Consider the following 12,826-nt stretch of genomic DNA (forward strand, 5'->3'; position numbering starts at 1 on the left):
TTATTGTACCTAAACAGGTAACATTTCTGTGCAGACTTCACACTCACCTAGCTTCAGATCTAAAACTCCCTGAAAAAAACCCTGTGTTAACAACTAAAGGAGAAGTCCGGAGATTTCGAAAATGCGGCAGCTGGAAGGGGGGGTAATTGATAAAAAGTAGTAACTTGCCTCTCCCCGCCAGGCTCTGGGATCTCCGGCATCAACACCTGGCTGATGGACTGGCCACTCGGCCAGTCAGTGACTGGGATGGAATGCCGCTCCAGTTACTGATTGGCTGAGTGGCCGTTCCATCAGCTGGGACAGGCCTTCCCCCCCCCCCCCCCCCCCCCCCCCCCCCGTCATCACAACTCGGGGCAAATGCCTTCTGGTAGGGTCACGGGGATAGGTAAGTTCCTACTTTGAATCAAATTGCCCCCTGCCAGCTGCCGCATTTTAGACAACTCCTTTCATACAACCTGATATCATTCACTTTACAAATGTATCCAGGCCTGTTTTGGACTCTCTTAATGAATACATTGTGACCTCTTCCTTTGGATAAAAGTTCTATAGTCTCACTGCTCTTACAGTAAAAATAAAACCCTCCGTTTTGTAGATGTAGAAACTTTTTTTTTCACCTCCTAAATGCTGAGAATGTCCCCTTATAGATATGGTCCTGGGTATAAATCCATTATGGGAGAGATCATGTATGTGTTTATGCATAGTTGATGTTAATAGTTATACATGTGTCAATGGAGCAGGAGTGTGCCTGTGTGTCCACCGCCATATTCACTAGGGATGGACTGGGATAGCTCGAGGCTGTGCTCTGCAATCGCCATCAGTTCCATTGACTGTGCATAGAGTGACAGTCTTGCAGGCGTACTACCGATCCATTCACACAGGGCACTGGGGATCACTGTTCTCTTGATTGATGGGATCCCAGCGCAATCATTCATTTTTAATCTTTCCTGTTGAGAGGTGACAAATGTTGTTAGTGGGGAAAACTCCTTTGTGGATCTGTACAGATGAAAAATTAAAAACTCTTTTGTGTTTTATACATAAATCTCTAAATAAGATAATAAGATTGATTATTTTAGAACGTAGAATTACCAGTGTGCTTTTTTTTAAACTTTTTAAACTGCACCACAAAATTATACATTTGTGTGTGTATAGTGTTAAGAATAAAATTTCAGGTTCTGCGTTCCCAGTCATCGTCCCTATTTTCTATTTAGAGTTCATCCAGTTTCTCGGTTAGCTCAGCTCTGTTATCTATTCCAAATGTCAGTTGTCAATGGCATTGACGGCAACAGACTTGCAGAAAAGCGGCGATGTGCCGAGCATGAGCTGAAGGGAGATAATTTGTAAGAGATAATGGCAGCAAAATATGACATTTTCCACCACGGCCCTGACAGCTGCAGTTGATACATTTCAATAAAAGTTTTTGTCTGCGTTTTTTTTTAATCTGAATATAAGAAAGCACATATATATATACCACGGGACTTAGTATTTAGGGCAATGTTCACATCTGAAAGTGGCCACCGTTTATGGTATACATCTGCAATATGGCAGAACGATATACCTATCTAAACCTGTGCTGAATCCATTGACTTTAGTGCACTGAACTTAGAGTAGTAGTGACTACATTCGGTACCTTTCCAAGCATATACAGGTTTTTTTTTATTTTTTCCCTGAAACCAAAAGTGCAGCTACCTGCACTTTGTCCATTGAGATCTTTGATATGGGTATGCTACGGTATATGTCGGCATCCCGTTCTGACAGATTGCCCATGTATACCACAGATGTAGGCTATTTTCAGATGTGAACATGGCCTAATTTATGATGAGGAGGTAGAAGGACGGCACTCCTTGAGGTGGTGGTGCTTGTGGTGGATAAGTCCAGCAAATGTAGAGAAAGGTACCCAGCACTCACCAATCCATTCAGAAGTTTATTCAGTGCAAAAATGCATCAAGATATACTGCTGTACGCGTTTTGGCCAAGCATGGCCTTCAGCAGCTGTGCTTGCAAAGCTGATGAAGGCCATGCTTGGCCAAAATGCGTACTGCTGTATATCTTAATGCATTTTTGCACTGAATAAACTTCTGAACGGATTGGTGAGTGCTGGGTACCTTTCTCTAATCTGTTGTGGACTGGAATCTGGGCCAGAGAGCTGCGTTTTTTTTAAATAATAATTGGTGACAATAATAGATCAAAAGTCCTATAGTTTTTTTAAAATATAGGGTTTTGTTTAAAGACCAGTAGACTAAATTGTTGTCCCTATGAAAGTTAATATGTCGGGTTAAAGAGTTATCTGGCACATCTTTTACATCTTGCTGCCATATAAGAAAACATAACAAACATTATAGGCTTACCTCGTTTCTCCGATGCCCCCCACTGTCTGTAGCCACCGTTACTTCCGGGACAAGCTTGTCTTGACATTGACAGCCCACTCAGCCAATCATTGGTCGCTGCGCTGTCTCCTCTCAGTCGGTGATTGGCTGAGTGGGCTGTCACTCCCGAGCCGAGCTTGTCTCTGAAGTAACAGTGACTACACACAGTAACGGACACCAGGGGAGCGCGGAGAGGTCAGCATATGTTTGTTTGGGTTTTTTTTTTATATGGCAGAAAGATGTAAAAAATGTGCAAGTGCTGGATAACCCCTTTAAGTAGTGTCTTCTGAAGACAAATGTCTGAGGTTCTAAAGAAAAGACTGCACTACATATGGGGATTCAGGAACACTCTCACATTTTTATGTTTGGCAGGAGGTTTGCTGCCTCGAATTGTCTGATCAACATTTGTCTAGGTTAAATTGACTGACAAGTGCTGACTAAACAGTATGTGTGTGCCACCACCTATATCATAGACTGTGGACGGTCATTGAAACCTCATAAACTTGTCCAGTTTCCAGTTTACTGGTGTATGGTGATAAATATAGAATAACAGATATACACAGCGTGAAGGACTACCAATCATAACTACAAGTGAAGGCTGAATTATGACTATTAGGAGGAGATACAGGATTTTTACAAGCACAGAACACCATATTTAAAGAGGCAGCTGAATCTTTTATCAAACATCCCAGACTGGATGAAGCTTATGATTTTAAAACCGATGTGTGTGTGTGTGTGTGTGTGTGTGCATATAGAAAAAAAAATAGTTCAAAGACAAGCTGGATCCATGCTTCAGGCTTATTCCGTCACGGTAATCTTCAGATAAAGGAGGATTAAGCTAGATCAGTTCAGCGTTAATGCCAAGATCGTTGATGTACTTCCCACAGTTTCCATATTCTTTAGAAGTGAATGATGTGCAGCAGCAATATTGATGACCTTGGCACACACGAGTTGTTTCATGTAAAAAATAGACTTGCCTTTTTTATAGCTAAAGAATGATCCTCGGTGCAGAGGTCTGCGCTGGATGGATTTATGAGCCGCTCCTTATAATGCCAGCTCATGGTTCTGTGAGGCAGATCAAAACCTCCTACTGTATTGCTTCTAAAGTATTATAATCCATAAGATTTGTTGCTTTAACAGAATGTAGGTGTCCATTGTGCCAGGTTATCCAGCTGCCAATTGAAATGAATACTAAGGCTGGTCTGTGTTACATGTACGTCATGTCTTCAATTCACGACACAGGGTTTGTTCTTGATGCTATGAATTTGGTCTTAGGGATCCATTGTTGTTCTGATGTTCTAATTGACATTGAAGGAATTTAAACAAACATGTTTCAAGAAAACCAGGTCCAGCAGACAATGATTGACCAGATTAAAAGGGAGCCATGCCCAGGAGATGTTGAGAGGCGGAAGGTAAGTCTCTTACCTTCCCCCTTAGCGATGTTCCATTGCAGCTAGAAGTTTGCTCCACGGTCCGGTAAGACCATTAGGAACACTGGGGCACTTGTTAATAGCACTGCTCCCTATAGTGCCCATCCACCCTCGGCTAGTCCGCCCCTTTCTAATTATAATCAATGAAGCAGGCAGGCTGGATCAGCGCTATGGGGGCGGGCAGTGCTCATAATAGGTTCCCCAGTGCTCATAATGGTCTCGCCAGACCATGGAGCAGACTGCACCAGAACAGCGCCAAGGGAGAAGGTAAGAGACACACATTCCTCTATGGCATATCCTGTGGAATAGGGGGCTACCGGCAAGTTAGATTAATCTAACCTGCTCATAGTTCCGCTTTAATGGTAATTTCCTGTAATTAACTTCCTTAAGGGTATAAACCCACACACCGTATACGCAGCAGATACACAACAAATACGCAGCAGATTTGTTGGTACAGATTTGATGCTGTGTTCAGTTATTTAGATCTAATCTGCTGCGAGTTTGCTGCGAGTTTGCTGCGTATCGCAGCAGTAAATACGCTGCATATACGGTGTGTGGGTTTATACCCTAAAGGGGTGTTCCCAACTGGCCACAGAATAGGGGGATAACTATCTGCTCATGTCTCACATAGTGTATTCAGCAATAGCTGACAACTCTAAATAAGCTTTTGCTTTTGCTCATGTACTTTAAAAAATAAATAAATAATTATTTCTTTTTCTATAAACAAAAATAAACAATAAAGATGGTGACCATAGCACTAGCAGATATAAATGTGAATACAAGAGTATAATATGGCAAGAACTGGTCATGTACTTTGCCTGACCAAGAAGTTTGCTTCTTAATGTCCCTTCCGCAGCTGTGAAGAAACAGAGGTGTGGTTTTTTATTAAGCCCCTTGTACTGGGAGACTCCCTACCCGGTCTGTCACCAAAAATTAGGAGCTCTAACATTCAGTCAGAAAGTCGCTAAAACAGTCAATCATTGGTGAGAAGCGGAGCCAGGGACTCTTTCAATATATAGAGTTCAGGGGTGATCTTATTTAAGGGTAGCATAAACTAGTGACAGAGAAGCTGAAAAGAATGATGCATCACTTACTTTGTTCTGTGCAGCTGATCCAGAGATATCTCCCTGAATAACATGGACATTAAGTAGTCCTCTCCATTATGTGCATGAGCCCAGTAGTCCTGGACATTCATAAGTACCAGCAAGCTCTGCCCAGCAGCTGTGATTGGCAGTTTTTTCTCAGTTCGTTGACTTATTACTGGCACTAACCATCCTGTATAAAAGGGCCTTGAAGGTGCCCATACAGTCATTGAAAGTGTATTTAGTGAACAGATCTGAAAATTTTAAAATCAGAAAATTTTAAACTAGAATAAAAATATTACTAAATAGTCCTAAACTTGATGTAAACAATAGGTGACTTTAAGGGGGCTTTAAGACATTTCTGAAGGTGACAACCCTTTGTATCACACTTGTGTTAGAAATTCCTAGGTAATCTGGTGGTAATCTAGATTTTTGTAATGGTCTCTACTGATTTCCAATAGTTGCAGTTGAATTATTTCAGTTGCTACTTGAAAAATACACATCCTACCAAATAAACCTTACAAAGCTACAAAGTCTGGCAAATAAACACTGGAATGACGAGGTTTAAAGATCAGAATATTGGAAAATTGTTGCCTTGAAGCTTTCATTAGTTTTGACCTTTAATAGCTAGGTTATCTGTACTGTTTACAAACACTCATTGGCTTGTACTTCCTTGTAGCGTCTACTGTGTTATTTAGCAGCTGCAGACCATATCTCCAGACGGATTCTCTGGAGGCAGATACATTTGTTGTACTATAATTTTCATTGCGGCCCTAATGGCTTTTATTAGCATAGCCTAGTTTGTAAGGTCCTTGGGATTCTTCTTGAGCGGTGGGGGGGAAGAAGCACTCCTAAACCTTGAAGATTATGGATTTCATGTCTCTGAGACAGACTTTAAGCCCACAGGCAGTCTTAATACATGAGGCTCCTCCATTCTATACTCTCTACACATCATCATTTTCTTCAGCCGCTTCATACAGAGGACCTCTACGTTCTCTCTCATTGGCTGCCACTAGTGTGTGTGATCCATACAGGACAAAAGGGGAAGCTGAGCACAGAGATGTGGAAGAAGCTAAAGAGAAATCCAAATTTATGTAATTGAGGATTTCTGAAAATTTGGGCTACGCTTATGGTCATAGCAATGATTTCCATTTGTGGTCGTCTCTCAGCATGTGTTGGAAAGAAGTAGAAGACCAAGAACGTTCAGAAGAAGCTGAGCACAGTATTAAAGAGCTTTTATATTCCGGTTTATTGTATCGTTGAGCGGGAACTGCTCTTTAACTGATCACTAGACCTAAAAATAAGTTTTTACTGCAATCAAGACCAATAATCTGATCTATTTAGTCTTTCGTCTGTATATAAATCACTTCAGCGCTCCCATGATGGCTTCTTCAGATCCCGCGATAAGCCATCGTACCAATGTGTTAATGGCTTTGGCAGTTTTTGCTGTTTAGTAACACTGTCTAGCACATGAATGCCTTTTTCATCGACGCCGGTAGATAAATCTTTCTCCGTACATCTTTCTCTTTCGTATTTTAAACACATCTGTTTATGGTATTCCTAAATGAGAGTAGACAAGGGAATCGTGCCAAGTGATTCAACAGATGAAACTAAATCTGTGACTTTGTAGGTAAACGCAAAACAAACTTTGGAGCGTTGCCATGTATTGTATGTAGTAATAGCATGTTAGCCAATATCTGATCCAATTACCGCTTTGATTAAAAGAGGGCGGGGGATCTAAGTAGAAGCCAGAAAATTGTTCAAGGCAGATAAATGAATTAGAGATGGATATCAGTGGAGAATTTATTTTTCCTTGCCGGCATCCTGTGCCAACAGACTCCATTGCTCAGTTTGAGACTTTAATGCGTCGCTCTGCTTTACAAATACTATTGATGTGAATGCTTGTGTTTTTGTGTTTCAGCCACATGTAGCGATGGGTACGGTTTGATGCTCTTTATAGCGGTATGAGGATATTTGGTTTGTAAATAACCAGGAGGGGAACATTTTCCCTGTACATGTAGGAGCTCTTTTTCCATTAGGTACTAAAGTTTTAAGAATCCTTTTTATGGTTCCTAATATTTTTATTTTATTTTTAAAAATGTTTCTGTGTATTATTTTCTATGGAAAAAATTTATAAAAAGATTTAAAAAAAAAAATTAAAGGTGTGATACGTAAAAAAATAAAATAAAATTCAGCCAGCACCACCACTCCAGTCCTCCCAGCCATTTACTTCCCAGTTCAATTTGCTTTACATACTATGCAGATCTATCCCATCTCCTGGGCACTCTGCAGCATGCCACTGGCCTCACCCCTGAGGTGAAAATGTTCTTTTAAAAGGAATGTGTCATCCAAATTTTCTTTTACTGATTAGAATCAGATACTAAAACTTGTTCTTTTATTCTAATCTATTGTTATATTATGACTTTTTTATTTCACTTTTTGTACATTGTTATGGGGGCCACCATATTACCTTTGCTGTCCTTAACAGCATTTGGTAACGTGCTTTACAGCAAGACTCAAGGACATAGACGACAATAGACATACTCTGTTCCCTTGAGATGAATGTAAAACATCATTGAGTACTCTCTGTGACCCGTGAAAAGGTCATTCCACAGGAAGTTGCTATTGTCTGGTATTGATGCTATCCATCTACTGATGTCACATGTTGCTGCAATGCTGTACAGATCACTTAACAGCACCCTCCTTTCATCACAACAGATACAACATGAAGTCTCGGCTTAGTTTTAGCCGTAGTGGTGAGATTAAAAAAAGGCAAGATTTCAGGATTATTTTATAGTATAGATAGTAAAATGGAAAATTAGAAAAAATTCTTAAAAAATGTTTAACATAAAAACATTATTTAAACTATAAGTCATTTTTTGATGACACCTTCCCTTTAATGCACACCTGTAGTAATAAATGCAGTACGATTGTGGACTATTCTCCTTTTAAAGCTCAGCCATGTTCTGTGTCCTTCCTAATACCCTAACAGGAAATTATCATTGTCTAGAAGTTATAGATACAGTGGAGGTGCAGCCAGCTTGTTAGAGTACATTACAGTCCTCTCCTCTCACCTTTGTCCTTGAAATATTGCAGAGGCTGCTGTAATCACAGAACTTTATTTGCTAGTAAGTTCCCTGTACAAACACATAGCTAGCAATTACCTGTTTTGGCAGGTTAGGGAAGTTATTTTAGTACTTTCTCTCTCAGCTGGGAGAAGGTAAAGTGCTTCAATAAATCACTTGCTATAGTATATCCAGATTTAGAAGCTTAAAAGGATCAAAAATATAATTTTTTTCATGTGAAAAATGGCAAATAGATATATAACTTGTTGAATAATGTTTATTAAAAGAAAAATAAATGGACTGCTCTCATAAATTAGGAAGTAACATGGGCCAGAAAAAGGGTTTTTTTTTAGCTTTTCTCTGGCAGACACCATGTTGTATGTTGCCGCCTCTGTACTTTGTTTAGTGTACCTAGGTCTATAGGTCAGAATTGTTGTACTATACCATTGAGCTGTAATTTTTTTGCAGGCCACTCGATAATGTGACCACACATAGCTGACTGGAAACACTGAACCATTGCTCACTAGTGTAATAATATATACTGTATATGTGATCTAACTTATAAATATAATTACACCAATGTTTTATTTAGGGACTGTGGAGCTGGACCCTGCACAGATAAATCGAGCATTATGTATGCATGGGCAAGAAACGCACCACCGACCAAGCTTCCAAAAGGTACGGGGCTATTTACTTCGTTATTGTTACTGATACATTTGTACAGGTAAATACTGTGTTTATTTTTGCAACCACATGGTTATTGTTCCACCGTAGTGAAAATTTTAGGCAAATGAGGGCCCAGAGCAAAACTGAATAGAAAACCGCAATGGCTTGCATATTGTACCTGCTATGTAGTTATGTTTGTTCAGTTCAAAAGGATGCAAAAATGTAAGTACTATTCATATGACACTAAGCAAATTTATAGTTTTTGTCCTTTTTTTAACCTTACTTCAAAAACTGTTCCCAGTATACTGCTTGGTAAAATAATTATTTATATTTTTTGTCACCGCTTTTCATCCGAAGGCTGCAACGTATCGTACTGTGTGCGTGCGTGTGTGTATGTATGTTTGTGTGCGTGTGTGTGTATATATAGATAGATAGCATGGGGCCTGCTCCAGTGCACCACAGTATATATTTTTGGGATGTCAATGAATACCTGTGACATTATACTTAAATGCAGTGTAAATTTGGTCATACCATAAAAATAGATATTTAAAGTGGCACTCTCTGGGACAGCAGGACAAAGGTTTGCAACCCACAGATGACTCCACTGGGGATTGGGACTCTAGGCAATTGGCCAGCTTGCCCCTCTCCCTAATGCTATCCCAGCCCTCTACAATATATCTTTCTCTTTTTGCTAATCCGATGAATATAAGTTTGCATTAAAAAAGTAGGATGAGACTACGTAGAATTTTTTTTAGTCTGTAACCATAGAGAGCTTTAAATCACACCTGTATGGGCTAAAGCCAGGAGTGGATCCAGCAGGTAGGAGACATATACATGCTTCCTTTATTTTACCCATTACTTTTCAAATCCACTTCTGGTTTCGACTCAAAAACTGCAATGGCAGCTGTGCAGCTGCCATGTGTGAAACCAGCATCAGACACAGGAAACACCCAGATGCCTAGTTGTCCTGGATTTGCATACAGTGCAGGACTTCATCAAGTATGTTTGGAGGGTATACCGGGCAGAGACTCAGGTACTTTGAACAATGTTTGGGAAGTGTGTTAGGGGCCCTATTAGCAAGGGTAGTTAGCTTAAGGGCAGCTTCACACGTACCGGATCCACAGCAGATTTCACACTGCAGTTTGCAGCGAAATCCGCTGCAGGTTCTGTCGCGTGCATGATCCGCTGCGTGTATGAGACCCAGCCCCTAATGGTTGGTTCCCTAAATACAAAAAAGTACAGGAATACCTTGGTTTTTGAACACTTTGGTATTCAACTGCAATTTTCCCCTGAAGTTTTGTATCCGAACAAAAGATAACTGTCAGCTAAACTATTGTTGAGATTTTCGGTCACCTAGGTTACAGAAGTGAGGATTTCCGTCATAATGATGGGAATGCCTGCTCTAAACCAGTGAATGTCAGCCAGAGAGAGGCTCCCGCTGAGCATTTTTGGGGACCCAGAGCCCCTGCATAAGGGTGTCCTCTCCCTCCAGGTGGCCGGCGCAGTCAGCTGCATAGGGGAAGGAGGACATCACTGTGCAGGAGCTCAGCTAACCCCCAGTAAACACTGGCATCCTCGGAGTGCACACCCCAGTACACTTTATTCTACCAGCAGTCCAGGGGGATATTTCTATGCATGAGCATGGTTTCATTACGACGGGAATCCCAGCTTCTTTACAGTAAGTAGTAGTGTGCGATGCTGTTAGGCTTTACACTCTATGGCCCAGGACACTCTGCACCAGACCCATGGAGTGTAAAAACCAATAAAACACATTTACATTGCTCCCTATGGGAACACACAGCTCGGTTCTTGAACTGTTCAGTTCTGGAACAGCTTTCAACAGAGTTTAAGAACAGAGGTTTGGAGGCATCTGACCTGCTGATATGTCCCTATAGCACATGCGGCACTGATGAAAGTAAGTTTCTTACCTTCATCCCCTGTGCTTTTTTTTTTTTGTGCTATTAGCAGTTTGTTCCCTATGCTAATGAGGCAATTTGGTGCACTGGAGGCAGGACTTACCCCCCCTTACGATCCGTCCGTACCGTCAATCCGCCGGATTGAGGCTCTAAGGACAGAAGTCCTGCCCCCAGTGCACCAAAATGCCTCGATGGTATAGGGAATAAACTGCTAATAGCGCGAGGTATGAAGGTACAAAACTTATTATTCTCAGCACCCTGTGCATTGTAGGGAGACTTCAGCTCTTTGCCGCAGCAGCCATGTAAATGATGAATGTGACGTCATTGCTGCAGGATCAGTGGGAACCATTGGCGAGGCAGGGGATTTTATGGGTGAGTAATGACTTTTTTACTCTGCTCTTAGGCAACAACCCTTCAACCACTCAAGCGTACTAAATTCTTATGTGGCACATATTAGCATTGCGGAGTACATTGAGTGCTCATTTACGTGACGCTGTAGACTTAATCTCTTAACTGGTCCAGCTGGCATTAACATTTCTTCAGACTTGCATTTATTTTCTTTAACTACACATGGGCAAAAAATATCACTATCGTATCTAGTGAGAACTGTACATTCATGAGTATGGATCCATTGTATGCTTATAGAGAGAACCATTGTCAGCGGTTGACAGTGTTTGCCATTTTTTAACCTTATGATTATTGAGATGTAAATGTGAGAATTCTTTTAGATCCTGGAATAGAAAGCAGCAACAACAGACTTTAGTGACACATTCCTTTTCCGTTAAAAAATGTATAACACCGGTTCTATGTCATGTATGATGCATTACTGTAATCTTGTTGCTGACTTTCCAGGAATTACACTGTATAATGAGGCACATTTGTTGGGACTCACACAGTGTTTATATAGTTCTTAGAATCTTAAGCCCTTCCTTTTGAAGCCTGATTTGCATTATGGAAGGTTTTCATAGTGAATGTCATACGTGTAAGAATCATAGACTCAATAAAGTTACTTGACCCTTTGACTGTTCTTACAAATTGGTAAAATGTTGAATAAAAAGTTGAGGATTTTATATAAAATATAACTACACGTCATCACCGAATTGGTATGTGCCTAGGACATAAAAGATCCAAGGGTTTACCTACTTCCCCATAATAACATTTATTCCTGCAAGGCTGCACGTTCACACACTTGACGGTCGTTTTCATTGGATGGCCATCGTTTAATGGCAGTTATTGTTTAATAATTTGCATAATAATGGCCGTTTTTGCTTTTAAATGATGTCTGTCCAATTAAAGGAAAAGGAGAAGCTATTTTTTTAAACAAGTGGTGGGCAGGGGGAGGATAAAAGTAATAACATGCTCTTACCTCCCCCGCTCCAGTGCTGGTGGCTGTGTACCGCCGATCCGATCCTCGGCCACTTCCTGGTCTGAGCTGGGACCCAGGTCAGACCAGGCCAAGGGAAGGTAAAAGCACGTTATTACTTTTATGCTCCCTAGCATTTTGATGGTGTGTGAATATAGCCTTAAAGGGAATGTATCATTAGTACATTCACTTTAAGCTCTGCACATGAATAGACCGGCGCCAATGCCGTGGTTCTTTTTTTGATCCGTGGCTCGGTTCCCACACACAGTGCCAGTCTGTTACTAAGCACCGGCTGGGGTGAACCACTGGAGGTGGGCCTGCCCGCCCCCAGTGGGAGGAAACCCCCTCCCCTCTATGATGCAGCAAAACTTAAAGTTAATGTACTAATTGTACAGTCGCTTTAAGATGAAACGTATGAGAAAAAGCAGCTGCATGAAAGAACCCTTAATGTTTGCTAAATAGCAGGGAGAAAACATCTTCTTTTTTATTGTCAGGTCCCTTTGTATTCTCCAAATACAATGACAGTTCCTACCATTTAACCTATTTTTTTATTCCAATATAACTCGTTATACAAATATGCTCACAAGGTGAATCGGCTCTGCGTGACGTTAGATCTTAATAGGAAATGTAGGTGTTCTGCAAACCTCAGACCTCATGACTGTAACAAAAAAGGACAGAGCTCTTACTTTTTTCTTTTTTAAGCTTTATGTAGAAATCTGTATTTGTGTCATTGGATTTTTTTGTTATTTAGAATTTGAAGTGCTCCTCCGAGGCTATTTTAAATAACATATTGGGTAATTACATACATAGCTACTCTAATAGCAGCAGGGCTCCAATTGTATCTGCTTTGATGGCACCAGAACACACACAAAACAGAGCTGTATTATGCTGAGTTCTCCCAGCATACAAGAATAGGTCATGCCTCAATTGCTTTTTGCATT

General features: G+C 40.7%; 1 protein-coding gene across 6 annotated transcripts in view; it reads left to right on the plus strand.

Annotated features, from left to right (window-relative positions):
* PAM (peptidylglycine alpha-amidating monooxygenase) overlaps positions 1-12,826 on the plus strand; it is a 134,378-nt gene that overhangs the window by 46,813 nt on the left and 74,739 nt on the right. For all 6 annotated transcript variants that reach the window (XM_069962967.1, XM_069962969.1, XM_069962971.1 and 3 more), the window contains one exon: positions 8,533-8,618. In XM_069962967.1, the coding sequence (XP_069819068.1) occupies positions 8,533-8,618 (86 nt within the window). The remainder of the gene's footprint in view (positions 1-8,532; positions 8,619-12,826) is intronic.

Source organism: Dendropsophus ebraccatus, chromosome 3 (assembly GCF_027789765.1).
Source record: "Dendropsophus ebraccatus isolate aDenEbr1 chromosome 3, aDenEbr1.pat, whole genome shotgun sequence".
Classification (NCBI taxonomy): Eukaryota; Metazoa; Chordata; class Amphibia; order Anura; family Hylidae; genus Dendropsophus; species Dendropsophus ebraccatus.